Source organism: Patiria miniata, unplaced genomic scaffold (genome assembly GCF_015706575.1).
Source record: "Patiria miniata isolate m_02_andy unplaced genomic scaffold, ASM1570657v1 HiC_scaffold_18, whole genome shotgun sequence".
Taxonomy (NCBI): Eukaryota; Metazoa; Echinodermata; class Asteroidea; order Valvatida; family Asterinidae; genus Patiria; species Patiria miniata.
Genome location: NW_024037056.1, coordinates 16443990 through 16461846, shown reverse-complemented (window position 1 = coordinate 16461846; position 17857 = coordinate 16443990). Strand labels below are relative to the sequence as shown.

Here is a 17857-nt window from a genome sequence, read left to right as displayed (position 1 = left end):
GTTCTTTGTGTATATTTCCTATCCCCGGGAAAGAACTATGGCTGGATTACTATAAGGGCCTGCCCAAAATGACATAAACTAAACATCTTGTAATTACGAATTCTTTCGAGAGCCATTTCTAAAATCAAATGTCGAGAATGTGTGTGTCAATTTGTTAAAGTTCTGTACTTGCGAAGTAGCTACATTTCCTAACTCGTCGACAATGACTGATCTCTCATCGAATCTGGAAACAAAAAAAATATTTAAAGAAAAGTAGACCTCTTTTCAATTTAGCCCTTATACAGTCATGCAATCAGTAAATGGTAAGAAAACACGCTGTTAGCCCCCATTTTAGAAAGGGGGATCCCATTATACAGCCAAAGAAAATAACAATCATATACGATGATGCGTAGGGGTTTAATTAAACTGAACTGAATCTTGTCATTCATTTTTATTTCCTGTAGAAAGTTTGAGGGTCGTTCGACTTCAAATAATAGCCTCCGGAAGATGTAATGTCTTTGTGGTGATTGGACCTTTACTTTCTAGAATGAGAGAAGGGTTGTTTGTACTATGAACTTACATGAGTGCCTGGAAGTCATCCAGATTGCTTGCGGCTTCAAGCATCTCTGCTCCAGCGTCTTCGTCCATCGGTTCCCATCTGCTCACGTTGAGCGCCTTCAGGGTACTGCAACGTCTTAGCATCCTCACGGTTTCGTCGTGAGGAAGCAGCATGCCGTCCGAGCGCCTCCTTTCTGCAGAGACAATCTGGAGCTTCCCCATGTCGCAGAGGGCGTCCAGGATGAGGCCAAGACCGGACGTGTCCAGGTCATTCCTGTCAATATCAAGCTCTACGAGATCCGGCTGCTGTTGGAGAAACTGGACAAAGCTGCCTACTTGGTCTTTGTTGATTCCGCACTGCCTCAGAGTCAACGTCGTCAACCTGGGAGGTTGGGCAGTCATCCGGAGCCGGGACCAGATGATCCCTGGATTGTTTGACAGGTCCAGGGACTGCAAATCAGGCAGCTGGCTCAGCACTGATGCCAGGCATCTGGAGTCTAAGCCGCAGTTGATAACGGTCAGCTTGGAGAGGTGGTGGCGTCTCAGACTTGAAGACAGCTCACTCACCGGATGCAGAGCAACTCTTTCACCGTTCAGAGCTGTATCCAGCTGAAACGGGATTTGGTTAGAATTGTCGACCACACTGACTGTTTGCAGATGTCTCAGTTGCCTTACCATCTCTGCGATACGCCTGATACATCCGGTGTTCATCCTACAACTGACATCCAAGGTGTGCACACTTTCTAGGTTATGCCTGAATTCTTTTCTGCCATGTGCTGTGGCAAGAACACTGCATAAGTCGCGCAGGAGGCAGGAGCCGGAGAACGAGTACTCAACTTTGATCGAACCTTCTTTGGTAAGGAACCCCACCAAATGCCGGAGGAAGTCATCTGAGTGGAACTCAGTCAGGCAAGCCAGAGCCACCCTTCCCTCCAGACAGCTTCCGACGGCTACTTCTTTCTGAGCCAGACATGGGACGACTAACTTCATGACAAGATCACTGCTTTCCCCGCTTCCCCCGCAGCAAAACCGGTACAGGTTCACAAGGTCTACCAAACTGTCTTTCTCCAAAAGTTTCTTTCTAAATTTAGTCGGCTTTGATGCGGCGAGGCTCTGACAGTATTTGCTCGCACAGTATTCCTGCATGCTTTGATGACAAAACCTGATAACTGCAGAGGTTTCATCGCCTTTTACCAGAAGACCAACTGATCTGGCTATCGCCAGAGTGTCTCTCCCGAAGTCGGATTCTTCAAAATCCTGATTCTCTCTGTGGGCAAGAAGGCCCCGTAAAGCCACCTTCCCGATGTCATGGAAGAACCTTCCAAGTTGTTCGTCTCTGACTGGGACTGGGTTGTGAAATGTTGGGAAAACGTCCGCGAGATCCATAGATTTCAGGACGCTTTTGGCCAAGTATCTTATTGGACCATTGCCGTGTAAGCAGATATCGGACTGGTACTGCCTCATCATATCCTCAAATATCTTGTCGTAAAGCGATGTTAACTTCGTAGGAAACCCCCTTTCACCCTTAGAGTTCAACAGCTCACAGAGAGCACAGGCAATATTTGGGCTCGTCGAGAAGTCTCTCAGGTCTGGTGAGTAGCTCACTAGGACATCCTGGAGATAGTGCGCTTTTGCACTATCCCCTTGGAAGAACTTCTCGACGTAAGTAGTGACAGCCTCTTTACTGAGGCCCCCCACGTCTACTATTTGGTAAGAGTCGGGAAGCTTCTTCGTCAGAGTGCGGGAAGCCACAATGACCAAGCTCTCCCTCAGGACCTTCTTCGTGATCAGCTTGTAGAAATACTCGGGGACCACTTTAGAGCTGAGTTTGTTACCGCAGCAGGTGAGTTGGTCCAACCCGTCGAGGAGGACAGCGACTCTAGACTGCTTCTCTGGATCCTCGAGATACGATCGGAGAGAGTCACTGGACAGGTCTGTGATATCATCGGGCAGAAGCTGCTTAAAGACATGATCGGCCAGGTCTTCTGCTTCGCTGACGTCCCGGAGATCAATGGAAAACATCAACTCATACATGCTGGCGGAGCTGCTAAGATTGGCATTTTGCTTAGACCAATCCTGCGAAATGGCTTTCAAGAGAACAGTCTTCCCGCATCCCATCGGTCCTCTGACCAGGATTTGCTTGTACATGTCCCCATCGGAGTTTCTCAAGTCAAGCAGCTCCATGTGTGCTCCTAGTCTTGTTGACACAACTGCCTTCTTAGTGAGTTCCAGGGGAGTGAAAATGTTAGGCAATTCAAATTTTACTTCGCCATTTGAGGAGGTGGTGACGATACGATGCCCGCAGTATTTAGATCTAAGCATCCCTCTGATGCGAGCTGCCAAGTCATCACGATTAACCACTGGCATCTCTAAAATTGAAAAGATCCATTTTACAAACTGTTTATAAAAACTCTTGGTAGATAGCTTAGACTAGCTCATGTAACAAAAAAAAAGTTTCTTACCAAGACATGCATTCTCAACCATCTCGACAAGGTCGTTTCGCTCCCACTTGCTTAGTGAGGCAACTAGGAGTCTGAAGCCGTCCTCCCCATTTCTCAATTTCTGCTTCCAGCTTGTCAACATCTGTGGTTTAATCAAGACAGTAAAGCTGATCCGAGAGTGCACAACATTTGTATTCAATTGATTTAGACCATCGGTCGGTCAGTCATGTACAAAGAGAACTAGGCTTATTTTAAAGCAGGGGGGGGGGGGCGGTTCCTTTTGACACAAACATTCTGATTACGAAAACCGGCAAACGTTGGTAGAGCGGCTAGAACTCATTTGAAGTTATGGGAATCTGCAACAGAATATGGTTCTACACAGCGTGTGTTAATAAAAATGTAGCAGTCAATCCATAATTAATATTAAAAATACTAGCACTCTCTTTTTGCAGAACTATAAGAGTCTGAAGGTAAAGCAAATACTCTACACAATGGTCTTCATCCCGTCTCACTTGGGCACCCCAGTCCAGAGATACAACTAATTCAATGAAAGGCCACTTGAAGTCCAAGTTGGGCCACTTTTCAGATTATCTGGTATCTGATGAAAGACATTCACATACCAAGACGATGAGTGAATGCCTTTCATTAGATACCAGATAATCTGAAAAGTGGCCCAACCGATTTTGAAGTCTATACAGGCTTTGCCGTAACTTTTAAACAAAAGGTCCAAATCACAAAAATCCTGCCAAGGGTAAGGAAACACTCCATCATCTAGAAAATAGTTTCCTCAGAAAAAAGACTGTTACATTTTGGGGACACGCTGTATATGGCAGAACTTGCCCTACTCGGTGACATTCTTGCCGTTCCTGTCCTTTCCAATTCTTCAAAGTTTTACAAATCATCCTTACCTCAAACGCTTTGTCTTGTTCGTCTTTGTTGGGTAGTCTTTCAATGTTGGCAATGGTTGCCCGACTGAGGCCAAGATCAATCCCCAGCCTCCTCCAGTCACTTACGATTTCCTTAGCAACGTCATTAAGCAGTCTGTCGGGAGGGCGCCCTCTATTGTCGCCTAACGGAGGGCAAAAGAAGTTCGATCCAGCAAAAAGGGCAACACTTCATGCATTCTACTTCTATTTTTTTGCAGCTTTTAAACGGCACGATGTTAATGAGATATGAGGGTGTTGAAATATTATGACCAAAGCCAATAAGACAACACTAGGAGTTGATCATACAAGCAATAGGTCTGTAACATAATGATATCACGCTTTGTTTATACTATAGGCAAGCCGACAGTAAAGATTGTCTCAGAGAGCACAGAATGCTATTCACAGCTTTTCACGGAATGCTATTCACAGAAGTCTTTTCATGCATTCTCTGAACGTGAAAGACTGTAAAAAAAAAAAAAAATACTCGACATTTTCCCCTTCTTTAAAAATAGCTGAAATTAATGCACTCCGATTTTAGAGTGGTTGTCACTATATGGGTCACATTGAAAAACCACTTCAAAAGATGCAAACTTCACTATGAAAGAGTGGGAGCAAAACACTCAAAAAGAGTTGTCCCCGTTTGGCTCTTTAAAAGAGTGGTGCTTCACTCTGTAACATACATGTATATTGAGCGTCAGTTCTGATCTTTTCATTCATCTAAGCGTTATGGGTGATTCTATACGATAGCACTGCCCGGATCACCAATGCCAGTCAGTGAGTGAGTCAATTAAGAGATAGCACGACGCACATATGACACTTGATGGATCAGCTTTAAATTTTTGAACTTGTCAGTGTATATGAATTTTCATCACGTGATATGGTATATGCTTTATTCACGAGTCGGCCATATTAAATTGAAAACGAGGTAAAATCTTCATTTTTTGGGACTTGCGAATAGAATGACAACAAGGAAATAAGTTAATTACAACTTAATACCAGTCTGCCCTGTCATGAATAATTTAAAATGTGTAATTAAACATACCCTAATGTTTTAAGCCACAATTTAATATAAAAAAAATTGAAAGTACGGCTTGGAACGCATAAATAGTCTGGCACCATCCCATTCAACAGTTTACAATTTATAAAATACAGTCAGGGAACACGATCAAAAATAGCTTCATCGTAATTAAGGTCTTATATTAGTTGCATACCACTGCAATCATGGCTGACCGAGTCAAGCTGACTAACAAAACAATCAAATCTCACTGTGTATCTAATTAATGTTGCCTTTGTTCACTACAAAATGAGATGTGCTGTCCAAAACAACACTACTTTCGTTGTCATTGTGGACTGTGAGATCGATGATTGGGGTTACTACATGTACATGTTTTTATACTGTAAATCTCGGAACGTGAAACACTTAAATCATTTTGCAATTTACAGGCCTACGAAAGAAAGCCAATATTACTTTGTATACAAAATCGTGAAGCGTCATGCACTATCATGCAAACTGTACAGTGAGGCTCACTACCGGCTCTTTGTGATTTCAAGGCCATGTGTTCAATGGGGGCCACGGCTGACAACCGACAATGCAAAGTTAGGGAAAATCCGAGGAAAGTCCCGTAAATTTACAACAAAAACGCCTCCACAACCTTTACGCCCACATGTTTATATTCGCAGAGCATTACATTTTAACTTTCACCTTCAAATGTAATTAACTCTATCGGTATCGTTTCGGTTTGCGGTAACACCATATGGTAATAACTGCTTAGAAGATATTTAGTTCTGAAAAGAACTTGTCCTGCTTATTATCAAGTTTTGCTGAGTAATTTTTGTTCTGATAAGAACAGTCCTGCTTTAAGTTTTGAAAGAACTTGTCTTTGGTCTCAACGTTTGGGCTAGCCTGCTCTAGTCATCGTCAGGAGACCATTAAAGACATATATATATATATAGGGTCATTCGCATTTATCCCAAAAGTAACCTAAAGACTTATTATTAAAAATGTTCAACTTGCTGACTTATAGCTAGCCTGACTAGAACTAAACACACCGTGAAATTATTCTGTCCGGCATGCCGTCATTTTCAAGAAATGTAGGTGATCTCCAATAATTCATTTTTTTAGAGTGTTATTGGCGAAATCGTGTTTTGTGAAGGCTGTCACGCATGGTTTTCATTGTTTTCTCGAAAAGTGTAATATCTGCTGAGCTGAAACTTTAGGTTTTAAACATTCTTCTTTGGATTTTGAGTGGTGTAATTATAAACGAACAAAATGCATGAAAAGCAAATGTGCCTTTTCAAATTCCCCACATGAGGGCGTGAACATTCCATAACTGATTTAAAAAAATGAAACCAAAAAGGGTTTTCTTTACCTTGTTGATGTGGATTGTACACAATCCTAGCGGCACCAATGAAACAGGCACTGGTCATCTGCGAGAGATACCAAACGAATTCATTCAGCTATTCAGCCAATTACTTCGGCCAATTTACCGCAAAATTAGACTTCAAAGAACTAACAAGGTAGTAAATACATATTGTATCTCTGTGCAGTGTCCTGAGATGGTGATGTTCCGGTGTTGTTCAAATTTCTCAAGATGTAATGGACAAATAATAATCCAATGTAGGCATATGCATGAACTGCAAAATGATTTGTGCACCACCAAAAAACAACATTTTTTGTACCTGTAGTCCATCGGCTGGACCAGATGTTGGTACTTGTTAATTACCATCTAAGGTGGCAAAACGAGGTGTCAATGAATGTTTTCCCACCTCTAATTGTTTTTTTTTCATGTCTAAAAATATTAAATGATAGCCTTTTCTAATGAGTAGCTTAAACATGTCTTTTAAAAGAAGGTACCGTTTCACACGTTAACCCTACTGATGAGAGGGCACAAGGTGCCCCCATCGTTATCTCCATATCGACCGTCCGATTTTTTTTTTAATTTGGCAGGAGTGGTGGGTGGATAGCGATCTACAAAAGCCTATATATCTCATCATTTGATTGCTCTTCATTTAGCACAAGAGAGTGCTCATCACTGCATTTTTGCCCATTAGTCAAAACGAGCTTAAGTAAGATTTGAGGCTTTGCATGCTGGTGGAGATACTAAATAATGAAGGTTTGAGGAAACACCATGTGCGAATAATTTCTCAACTAAGAGAATGGTTCTGAAAAGAACCAGAGGTATAAGCTCTGCTTACTGATCGGAACATCAAGTTCACAACCAACCGGTTCTTTTCAGAACCACACATCTTCTCAAAAGAGTTCTTACCACATCTGCTGTTACCGCAAACTTCCATTATAGTTTGCACTTTACCGCCATGCAAAGTTTCAAATCTTACTTAAAAACATTCCAATGTTTTCCTGCATGCATGAGCTTAAAAAAATGAAAAATTAAATCAATCTAATAGTTCGTTAGATTCAGACAAGATGATAAAAAAAGCGTTACAGCTTACCGCCGTCAGTGACCGAACGATGTTCTGCGGCCTTTGTAGCATAATCACATCTTTTGGTAGATTAACGAGTTGAAACACGCGTAGTAAAATCCACTATCACAGCACAGAAAATGGTACCGTGAGCGCAGGATGCCGATTGTCGTGTCGTGTCCGGCGGTTCCTGCCAAAGCATAGACGGCGGAGTACCAACTGCACTATTTCAGTTGCAAAACCAAAATAAAAACAAACCCCAAAACGGAAAGGGGAACAACACAGCCAACAAGATGACGTATGTACACGGAACAAGTTGCGCAATACCGAAGTTGTGGCTGAAAATAAGTGGTTAGTCACTTCGCCACAATGTACCTTGGGAAATCCCGAATACCTGTTTTGCTGCATTTACCTACGTGTCTTTTCATAGACCCTAACATGTACCTATATTATGACGGACATGGTATCTGGTCACCAACAACAGTTAGGTAAAACGTCACGGCGAGCATTTCAAACTGGTAGGTGAGCTTTCAACGAGACTTTCTCTGATTACAATACAGCGATTATATCGCATGCGATTGGCCCCAACAAAGAATATGTTATCAAACAAAGGAATTCCAGAAGTTTGAGTCAGCAAGTTTGTGCATGGTGGCTCTGATACATCACACTAAAAAAAAGTATTATTATGGCACTGTTGGTATAGCAATCGCGCTTATAATCGGAGTTTTGCAGGTAAAGGTAAACTAGATTACATGTACTTCGATACTTAAAACTAGCGATACCAGTCATCGAACAATATAATGGGGACAGTACACATACGAATTGTTCATGTCACGAGTGACTGCGCAACATTATAGCCTACATGATGTTCGCAGGCAACTGGCTCTATGCCAGAAAATTACGTGGCGTAAATTCCGTGTACAATGTACAATGCCGATTCATTATGTAGGCCTGTCTCCAACGAGTGTATTTAGTCACTATAATCTGCCGCTATTCTAATGTATTGTGCGTGATTAATGTATTTTTTTCTTCTTACATATCAGTTTCCGTGACAGTTAGAGCATAACCGACAATGGAAATTGTACAGTGTAAATGAGGGGAATTCTTCTAATATTTTGAGCGGTAAAAGGTGTCAACTATGCCATACAGAGGCATCCGTAGCGCAGAAGCTGCATGGCATTCTATAGATGAAATTGTATTCATAAATACCTCAGACAGTTTAGCCATTCCTATTGGTCGAGAGCCCGTCACGTGGCCGGTATTAAACGGATGATAAAGACATGGCTAGCTGGTCTTAAACACTTTTCCAGTGTCACAATAAAATGTGGACTCCTAAAAATTCAGTGCCTCTTATCGTTTCATTGGTTGAACGTTCACAATCCTCACGTAGGCATGCGCAACACTACCAGGGAGTTCGAATTTTATAGTTCTAAATTCAAAACGCAACGCGCCAGGTGCGTTCTGCGCGACATCGCGTAGAACATGATACGCGCGCGTCAATCTCCATAAAAGGGTTGTTTTCATCTTACTCGCCAGCTGAACACTCCATTATTTTGCAGGAGGGATGTTTCAAAAAGCATAAAGTGAATTTGTTGAACAAAATCGGGATGTTTTGAACGAATTATATGATTTTTTTTTACCGAAAAGGTATTTATGAATGGGAATAAATATGTACTCCGTCGGTATTTATCACTCTGTTTAATACCACTTAGAGTCTGGGTGCTGATAATTACCCTCGCCTCCGGCTCGGGTAATTATCAGCACCCAGACTCTAAGTGGTATTAAACAGAGTGATAAAAACCTCCGGAGCACACATTTATTCCCTTATGAAAGGTAAATAGGCCCACTTCTGTATCATTCCGGGGACCTATAAAGTAAAAAAGTTTCAGGACTTCCTTATATTTAATGCTTCATGAACGTAGACGGAACTGCCAATTTTAAACATCACTTTATTTTTCGTAAAGCATTATTTCAGTTTACAAATCAGGCAACTTTAGTCCGACTACACAAAGTCCTAAACACGCAGTGCAGACGTTTCATTTAATAATGTACCGGTACGATAAACGCAATGCCGACATTTTAATTAATGCACGCATTAACATAATGATATTACTTTCTTCTTGTTCTATACTTTTGTTTAGTAGGATACTACATGTATACAGAAAACAAAGACCACTTTGGCCAAGGATTGAAATACATGTAATTACGTTTATCAACTACTGAAGCCAATATACGCTTGCCCTTTTATGCGCCATTTTACGCAAATTACACTTTCAAGTCAAAACAATCTGAGAACTCATAAGTGGATTGTAATTTACAGTTATTAACATTCACTTTATTATAACATTTTATTTTATATACATACAAAAACATACATAATTGTTTATGGTATAAATCGAGGATTTCTATTGTTCCTCACCTTCGATCTTTTGTTAATATATGTATTTTGCTTATATTTATTTTTGCAAAAGCTCCCATTAGTATGGTACTGCTTTACATATGTGTCCTCGATTTACACCATAAAACATGCACAGCTTAAACCGCTCAAAAGGGAGATCCTGAGCTTTAAAATAAAAGCCGGTCCCGAAGTGCAGCCTAGTGTACTCTTTCCACGCAAATGACTAACCGACTGACTGACTGAGTGACTGTCACTTGTCAGTTTGACTGGTTGTAGGCATGTTAAGACAGCCGGGCAGTGCTATCTCGTAGGATTACCCTTTAAACCAAATAAATGGGCTAAATCTGGCACACTCTGTTTACGAGATGCATGAAAGACTTCCAGTGAATAGCCATTCTGAATCAATTGAATAACATTTTGTTGCAGTCTAATGGACAAGTTTTACTAGGCTTGCCCCATCGTTTTTTTCTTCAACTTCTTATCAGTCGTTGTCAAATTCACAAATCTAGCATGCAAGTAAATAACCCTCTTGTAAAAAGAAAATCATTCTATGTGCCAGTACACAGCATTCAGAGCAGTCTTGCATTGTATCCTACTTCCATTTTAATTGATCAAATAGTCGTGACCTCTCACCACAAAATGAGCTTAAAGTCCAATTTAAATTCCTTTTGTGATGACAGGTCGTATACATGAATATTATCAACTGAATTTTCCATCCCATACATTTATGGGACTGTCGTAGTTGTTATCTTGATCCTTCCTTGTTGCCACCGAGTGACTCCTTGAACCTCGTCCAGATGCTTTTGTTTAATTCGTTCATCTCATCAATTGTGTCTGTAAAAAACAAGATTGCAGTCAGTGAAAATTTATTTTGATAATAACTCCTAAATCTCTCTCCAAAGATGATTTTTTCTTCTTTTTAACAAGCATTTTTAGCAACTTTTCGAAGTAACACCTTCATAATGAAATGTTATGCTACAGTTTTGAATTGAGAATTGCAAAGTCTTTCTAAAGGGTCACCATTGTCTAATTTACATCTCCATGACACAAATTCCATATATATCAGATTCGAACCAGTCAGCCGACCCTGGCAAGCTCTGTGGTAGAGTGGTAAGACGTCTGCACTAGTAAGCAGGAGGTTGTAGGTTCGAGTCCCACTCATTTTCATAGCTAGGCCAGTAGATCAAATGAACTAAAGGGGGAGAAATTTACCGGAGGCCATAACTCTGTGGCAGTCTTCAGCACTCGACCCTGTAGCTGATGTGTCGTGCATTCTCGGGTACTGCAAAATGAGAAGCAAAATTGTAACATCAAAAGTTAAAAAGTGGATTTTTTTCTCTTTACACAACAAGCGGGGTTCTAAAATCCACACCTCTCCCAACTTATTTGGTAGGGCCTACAAAATGCAATTTATACTTACCTTCTGTCTGTAAAAGTCTTTATGAATTCGCGTCAATGCTTCATACTTCTTGTCACAACTTTTTTCGTCAATCTGCAAATTAGAAACAAAAAAGCTCGTAAAAAAATAATTCTGAACAGAATGCAGGAATGACGACTGACATAAGTTGAAACATGCAGTGGCTATTGTTACGGCAGCCGTAACGCCACTTTCAACTGCTATCGTTACAGAAGAACTGTCTGGTTCCCTGACATAATAGTATTCAACATCACAATCTTTGGCTGTTGGAACCAGACTATCAACCAAATTGTTCTAGGACTTTATTTCCCTTTATATTAAACAAATCCTTCAAACCACTGATTTGAAAGAAGAAAATGAAATCAACAGTTTGATTAGAACCTAAAAGTTATATAGCCTACCTATCTAAAAAAAAATATATATATATACAAATTGAGTAGCGCGGCAGAGGTTCGTGGCAGGGGTTTTGAACCTGGATCCCCAGCTCATAATCAAATGTGAAACGGACGGCTGAAACCAATCAAGCTACCAGTAAGCATTCTCACTCTGGACTGGTTGATTGGGCAGTTGAGCATGTTGAGTTGCAATTCTGATACATTCACACTGTGTTCTTACAATGCCGTAACGATAGTATTGAAAATTATATAATGGTTGTTGTAACGATAGCCACTGCACGTTAAAAAAAACGAAGTGGCTATCGTTACGGCAGTCGTTGTTTTGCGCCCTCTACGATACTTTATTGATACGCACGCAGGTATATAATTATTTGTTTCCACACGTTTTAGCGAGCAGTGCAACAGCTCAGTCGATAGAGGTTAGGATTTTGCACTGCGAGGTTGCGGGTTAGAATCTTAGTTTTGCACTCGAATTTTTTTCCTTTTCTAACCTGAGGCTTTGGAGGATTTTTTTAAAAAGGAAATAAAGTCCGAATTTCATAACGTTCAAATTCACTTTTTCCTTCTAATTTTATATTTTCTTGTCATGTTTTTATAAAAGTTGCAGTCTACCGTAACGATAGAAAATGGGAAATGCGTTACGGCTGCCAAAACAATAGCCCCTGCGTAAAAAAAACCCGACACAGTCAACAGTAGGATAGGGCCCAGGGAATGACGTACTACTGTACTCGCAGTCGCACACACTCACTCAGTCAATCATTCACAATTAATTAGGCCTACAAGTACAAGTACAAGTATTTCAGTCGGAAAACATTATTTCAACAACTTACTTTTGTATTTTCTCCACGGGAAAACTCCTTGGCCACACGCTGTCGAATATGCGTTGCTAAATCGCGGCCCTTTTTACTGGAATCTACCGGCCACTCTTCGATCAGACGAAGAAATTTTCTGTACCTGGACGCCGCCATGTTGCTTTACTGCTAGGCTTAGTCACGATTTAATAATGTATATTTCGGTATTGTCTAGGGTTTATGAATTTAATTCCAAAATAGTTTTACAGATATATAATTGTAACAATAACAATATTTTTTTGTACTTATTTAAGGCTTAAAATTATAGAATACTATACAAATTTGACATCAATTTTTAATAATTTGCGTGGCTTTCGCAACGCGTTTCGCAACGGGTGTTTGCCGACGACTGTTACCTGTTGCATTACCGATGCATGAAATAGTCATCGAATAATCTAGAATAGGTTAGCAAACTTAGACAGTTTCATAATATTGAGCAGGGCTATGTCAGGGGATATCATCCCTTTGTTTGAATTGAAAAACCATATCGTCATTTCTGTCGAAATCGTGTTAACATGGTGTTAACAGCTGTGTGCAAAAAGACTGCAAGGAAGGGCGCCCTCTAGGTGTCAAACGATCCAGCCCTAGACGCTTTGAACAGCGCCCTCCCGCGTGTAACAGGTGACCCATCCCGAGATTTTTCGATTCTCTGGCGGTCCATCAAAAGACAAAACTAACCATTTTCAATATCAGTACATATAGTGAAATGACCTTTTTACATCGTGGGGTGATATACGAGCTGAGCGTATTCCCAGTGTGACACGCCCACTGCTGTCGGTCTAAACTTGTGCAACGGAGCTCAGGCTGGTCGAGTCTGCGCCTCGCCTTAAAGACGATGAGGTGTGAAAATGCGGAACTTTATGAAATACAGATTAGTACTGGCTGTATTGCGCATGCTATAATTAAAGATAATTAGAATCGGGACAGACAAGTCATGTTTGAGATAAGATAAAAGAGACCGGATTTCAGAGGAGTCCAAGTTCATTATGACATCGGGCAAGGTATTCCACTACCTCATAGTATTGTTTAATAAAAATCTGTTTGTCAAATTTGAACCACAAAGTAAGGAAAACGGCATGACTAGATGAATTGTAACGGAGGTCGCAGGTTCAAACCCCGCTCCAGTCAATTTCTTTGTTTAACTTCTCCAAAAAAATAATCTGCTTGAAGATCATCCAACACAAACAAAAGCTCAATAATTATCCATTTGAATTCGTTAGAACAGGCTAATTACACTGATGTGCTGTTTTATGATACTTAAAATATAAATTATTGCAATTGGCGTACGCGCTTTTCATTGTTAGCTTAGGCTTGTTTGTTTTTAGTAATTATAATAAGGACTGCCGGAGAGTGTGTAAGCACAGTGAATGTAAAGTTAGGTGGGTCAAGGTTACTTCAAACCTCCATCTAGACTTCCATTATTGCAACTTTAACTGTATTTTGTAAATGTTATTGAAAACGCTAATTTATTTATAATTTCTGACAAATAAACGCAACTATAAATAATAAATAAACACGGTTAATTGAAGACTTTATGCCATAGCCTTAATCAAAATGAAACAGGGTCTCTGTACAAGGACTTTGTTATTAGAACAATTATTTAGTAAATTTATGGTCAATTCTGGTACACCCTGTAGTTAGGCCCAGTGATGGAAAAATTGTGGAAAACCAAGGAAACATTTACGGACCAGCCGTTAAGTAATTGGTATTATCTACGTGAAGATTTCGACGTCTGGAATTTGCGATCGCGAGATGACATTCGAGCTTTGGTAAAGTCGACACTGGGTCTCGTCTCGGTGCTGTCTTTCGTCGACATGGCGACTCCGCCGTAGTGCGCGAACTCCTTCTCGCACGTGCTGCAGCGCGAATCGTCGGAGTCGATTCCTGGTAACCGAAACCAGTGTTTGTTATCGGAAGTCTCCACCGCCTGCTCGCACTGAGCTAACCACTGCGTTACCCGCTCCCGCTGCTTCGATTTCTTGGGAGTCGAATCTGGCAGTGCAGTCGGGACGTGAACGTCGATCAGGTTAGCTTTGAACTTGGGTTGGTCTGAATCTGGAACTTTGGCGGAACTAACCCGTTGCATTGAGTTCCCTACGATGGAACTATTCCGCTGGTGAATGTGTATCTTCCCGGAAGTATTGCAGTTGCCGTCCGATGTCAACCCGAAATCGGTTGACTTGGCTGTCTTTTGTTTTTTAATCGTGTGGTCTTTGTCCTTACGTCTTGATGGTGTGACGCTTGAAGTTACCGGGTTCATTGCAGCATGGTTCGGTCCGTTAGCGTTCGTCGAGGGTTCGGGAAAGAGTGCAGAGTTCGGCGGAGCTCGGGGGTGGTCGTCACCACTTATGCGTCGCATCTTCTCGTGCCACCATCGGAACTCCTCGATCTTGGCCTCGTTGAAGGCGTCCAGCGCCTTCGTCCGACCACCGTCCTCCTGAAAGTCTTGTTTCTCTGTCGCCAACGCGGCGCCATTGTCTTTCTTCGCGAGTGGCGAGAGCCTGTAGCCGATCTTATTGGGGTTGGTTTTCGTCTTGGACCGCGTGCTCGCCCATTGAGGCAACGCCCTCCTCGGGAAGGACTGCACCTCTCGATGTCCAGGAGCTTCTGACTTGATCAGAGGTACCGGCTTCTGTTCCAGAAACGCCACCCCGGTAGCGACATTAATTGACTCGCTTTTGTACCGACCTCCGAGATGATGAGCCTTGTCCTTCAAATCCCCCGCCAGGTACGCTTGGACCTTTCTCCGGATCGAGGGTAGAACTATGGGCTCGGTGTGGACGGTTCTCGGGGAGATGCCCTCGTGAGTCCCGGTACTGTACTTGTACAGGCTCCCGTTCACCTTGATGATGTTCTTGCTCAGGGCTGGGTACAGCTCGTCCCGTGGCAAGGTAGGTCTCACACGTCGCGAGGGCACACCGCCTACGTTCTTTGGAAGCTTCGGAAGACGTGTTTTCCTCGGGTTCGGTTGGCGTGGGTTCATCATCTAGTTACAGAATTCGCAGAAAAATGACAAATCGGTTTCCGATTGTCTTTCTCAGTAAACGATCATCGCAATTCATCCTTATAGCAAAACTTTTAAAAGCCGAATGTCTTAATCATTCAGAAGATGTCACACTGAATTTCCTTGTCTGGTTCTTCAGTCATGGCATTAAGCATCAGAGGACAACACAAACATTAGGCTCGGTGTACACTCAATATTAAAATCAGGAGTTGTGATGTGAGTTTTCAATAAATTGTGAGTACAATTTGAACTTCCCTGGAGATTATCGACGTCTGCATATAGTTGAATGGCGCAGAAGCTCACCTGTGTGTTGCTGACAAAGAAGATCACACCACGCTGCTCGAAACGTTGAATAAAAGTAAGTTTGTGAAGGAAAAGAGCCTAATAACTGCTCATGTGATTTGGTGGTATCTCGGGGATTAAATGTATCGTTATCCAACAGTAGCACTCTGTACCCAAAATAGAAACATAACAAATATAACACTCGTGATAAAGCTGTCAGCTGCACCTGGGCACATGGTGGAAGCACAGACACCAGACCAGAAAATCACAAACCGTGGAGGTGTTTACCGCGCTCACGACATAGTCAGGTGCTCACCGGTAGGTTGTCTCTTGGCAAGCGTGGAATTCTGGAAGAGATCGCTTGTGGTTGGCCTGGCGACCGCGAGGAAAAGAGACCCTCAAGTACCGTCGCACTGCCATTCAAACTTGCAATCCGGAGGTCGCGTGGGGATAGCAAGTAAACATTGCCCATCAATGTTTAACTAAAAGGGTATGAGACAGTGAGCCACACGGTGTTTGTATTCAATGGTGTAATGAAGTTACAAGGGTCATCTGATAAATGGCCGCAGTTTGTTCAACGTCAACAACTTTGCGATTAGGCAAATATGAAATAATCTCCCAACGAACATCGTAATCTGCAAAGGTAACAACTTGTACTGTTGTAGATCTCGTGTTTTTAATCGATGAAGATACAGTGCACTGAAGTGGTGGTAATTCGTGGCAGATATAATTCGTACCACCGATAGGATATGGTGATACATAATTGAAAAGAGTATGTGCAGAATACACAGTTGAATATTTTGCTGTTTCCCCCACTTGCGTACATCTTGGCATTCCAAAAATTTAAAGGGACAAACCTCCTTAATAAGGCCTACATAAAATCACCACATGACGAGTGCCACTTTTACAGCCTGTCACAGAGGGCGTAGCAAGGTCATTTTTATTTTTAAAAGCAAATAGTGGGGGGCGGGGTACCTGGTACTATCTGTCGATGGGGGCGCTATTCAAAAGCGATGATTATGCACACTAAAGGACAATAAATGGTGCTTTTCAGGGCGATACATGCGCTAAATTAAAAAAAGAAAAGGCACTCGTAACGGCCGCTGGCATAAAAAGGGCGCCACTTTTTTTTAATTTACACAAAACGGTATGAAAAATCATTAGGAATTCTGGGTAATATTATTTCGAGTTCAGTTTTTAAATATAAAGTACAACATTCTGAGTAAAACAAACTTATTACCAAAATGTCTAAAGCAAACATACCATTACACTATTACCTTGATACTTTCTGAGGTAAACACAAAACTTGGACCGAAAGTCCCTATAATTATGAGCAGTGGAGTTGAGAGGTTCTCTTTTAAAATGGCGATGGGCTTCAGGACTACTCTAAGAGATCACATTCTGAGGAAAACATCACCAAAAAGTTATTGGCTGAATGTCGAAAAATTGAACGGAAAATGAAGAGGGTAAATCAATTTTTATTGCGGTGTATATCTTGATCACAATATAAGATCTTCACAATATGAGTATTTCCCAATATTTCAAAATGTGGTTTTCTTTTGTGGGCGGGCCGGAAGTTTTGTATTGTTAAGCAAATAAGGACCGAGTTATGGGGACGTTCTGCTGTCCCCACAACGTCTTCGGTTCCCATAGTACCATGGGACAACTCATGTATAGTCTCCACAACTACGAAACACGAATGTGCGTATTTATGGTGCAAATCGAGGACACACTTGCAATATCATTGATGAATTGAGGACAGGAACCAAAATAATCGAGGACGACCTCGACCAGAAAACGTCTACAAAACCTTCGTTGCAAAAAAAGTTGAGTATAAACAAAGTAAAGGGGAGGAGGAACATAAAAAACACAAACGTGGGTGAGTGTGGGGGGCAATGGCGGATCGGGGGGGGGGGGGGGGGTCAAAGGGGGCCATTGCCCCCCCCCCCCCAAAAAAAACGAAACCAATTTTTTTTTTATGTGACATCGCAATAAAGGCAGGCAATGAGTACACCACCGGGGCGAACCCCACGCCGTAATTTTTTTGAACCACTTTTTTTGGGGACCAAATTTGTTTTGGCCCCCAAAAAATTGTGTTCTGGATCCGCCCTTGGTGGGGGGTGTGTCTAAGGGCTGGCCAATGTTGTACAGTCATGCGTATCACAGGGAAAAAATGGCATGTCCTC

The 17857-nt window shown here is 41.7% G+C and overlaps 3 protein-coding genes across 3 annotated transcripts; all 3 read right to left on the bottom strand.

The window, feature by feature from the left end:
- Positions 1-35: 35 nt before the first annotated feature.
- Positions 36-8515, bottom strand: LOC119725187. Its single transcript, XM_038196548.1, has 7 exons — positions 7355-8515; positions 6274-6331; positions 3887-4047; positions 3000-3120; positions 560-2906; positions 169-223; positions 36-59 (listed from the first exon to the last, which is right to left on the bottom strand). Exons 1-7 carry the CDS (start codon positions 7394-7396, stop codon positions 36-38), a joined length of 2808 nt encoding a protein of 935 aa, XP_038052476.1. The 5' UTR covers positions 7397-8515.
- A 738-nt stretch (positions 8516-9253) lies between these two features.
- Positions 9254-12536, bottom strand: LOC119724893 (ubiquinol-cytochrome-c reductase complex assembly factor 2-like). Its single transcript, XM_038196194.1, has 4 exons — positions 12365-12536; positions 11143-11214; positions 10935-11004; positions 9254-10556 (listed from the first exon to the last, which is right to left on the bottom strand). Exons 1-4 carry the CDS (start codon positions 12500-12502, stop codon positions 10468-10470), a joined length of 369 nt encoding a protein of 122 aa, XP_038052122.1. The 5' UTR covers positions 12503-12536; the 3' UTR covers positions 9254-10467.
- An 863-nt stretch (positions 12537-13399) lies between these two features.
- On the bottom strand, positions 13400-16208 carry LOC119724892. Its single transcript, XM_038196192.1, has one exon. The coding sequence runs from the start codon at positions 15369-15371 to the stop codon at positions 14094-14096; it is 1278 nt and encodes a 425-aa protein (XP_038052120.1). The 5' UTR covers positions 15372-16208; the 3' UTR covers positions 13400-14093.
- Between the last annotated feature and the right edge of the window lie 1649 nt (positions 16209-17857).

What these genes read in the sequence shown, in the direction of transcription:
- LOC119725187 (XM_038196548.1), bottom strand. Translation starts at nt 7,396, where the DNA reads ATGCTACAAAGGCCGCAGAACATCGTTCGGTCACTGACGGCG. An exon ending in AACAAGACAAAGCGTTTGAG is followed by an intron (nt 3,121 to 3,886) that starts GTAAGGATGATT and finishes ATTAAACCACAG; the next exon opens with ATGTTGACAAGCTGGAAGCA. An exon ending in GGTTGAGAATGCATGTCTTG is followed by an intron (nt 2,907 to 2,999) that starts GTAAGAAACTTT and finishes TTTCAATTTTAG; the next exon opens with AGATGCCAGTGGTTAATCGT.
- LOC119724893 (XM_038196194.1), bottom strand. Translation starts at nt 12,502, where the DNA reads ATGGCGGCGTCCAGGTACAGAAAATTTCTTCGTCTGATCGAAGAGTGG. An exon ending in CCCGTGGAGAAAATACAAAA is followed by an intron (nt 11,215 to 12,364) that starts GTAAGTTGTTGA and finishes TCTAATTTGCAG; the next exon opens with ATTGACGAAAAAAGTTGTGA. An exon ending in CCACAGAGTTATGGCCTCCG is followed by an intron (nt 10,557 to 10,934) that starts GTAAATTTCTCC and finishes TGTTTTTTACAG; the next exon opens with ACACAATTGATGAGATGAAC.
- LOC119724892 (XM_038196192.1), bottom strand. Translation starts at nt 15,371, where the DNA reads ATGATGAACCCACGCCAACCGAACCCGAGGAAAACACGTCTTCCGAAG.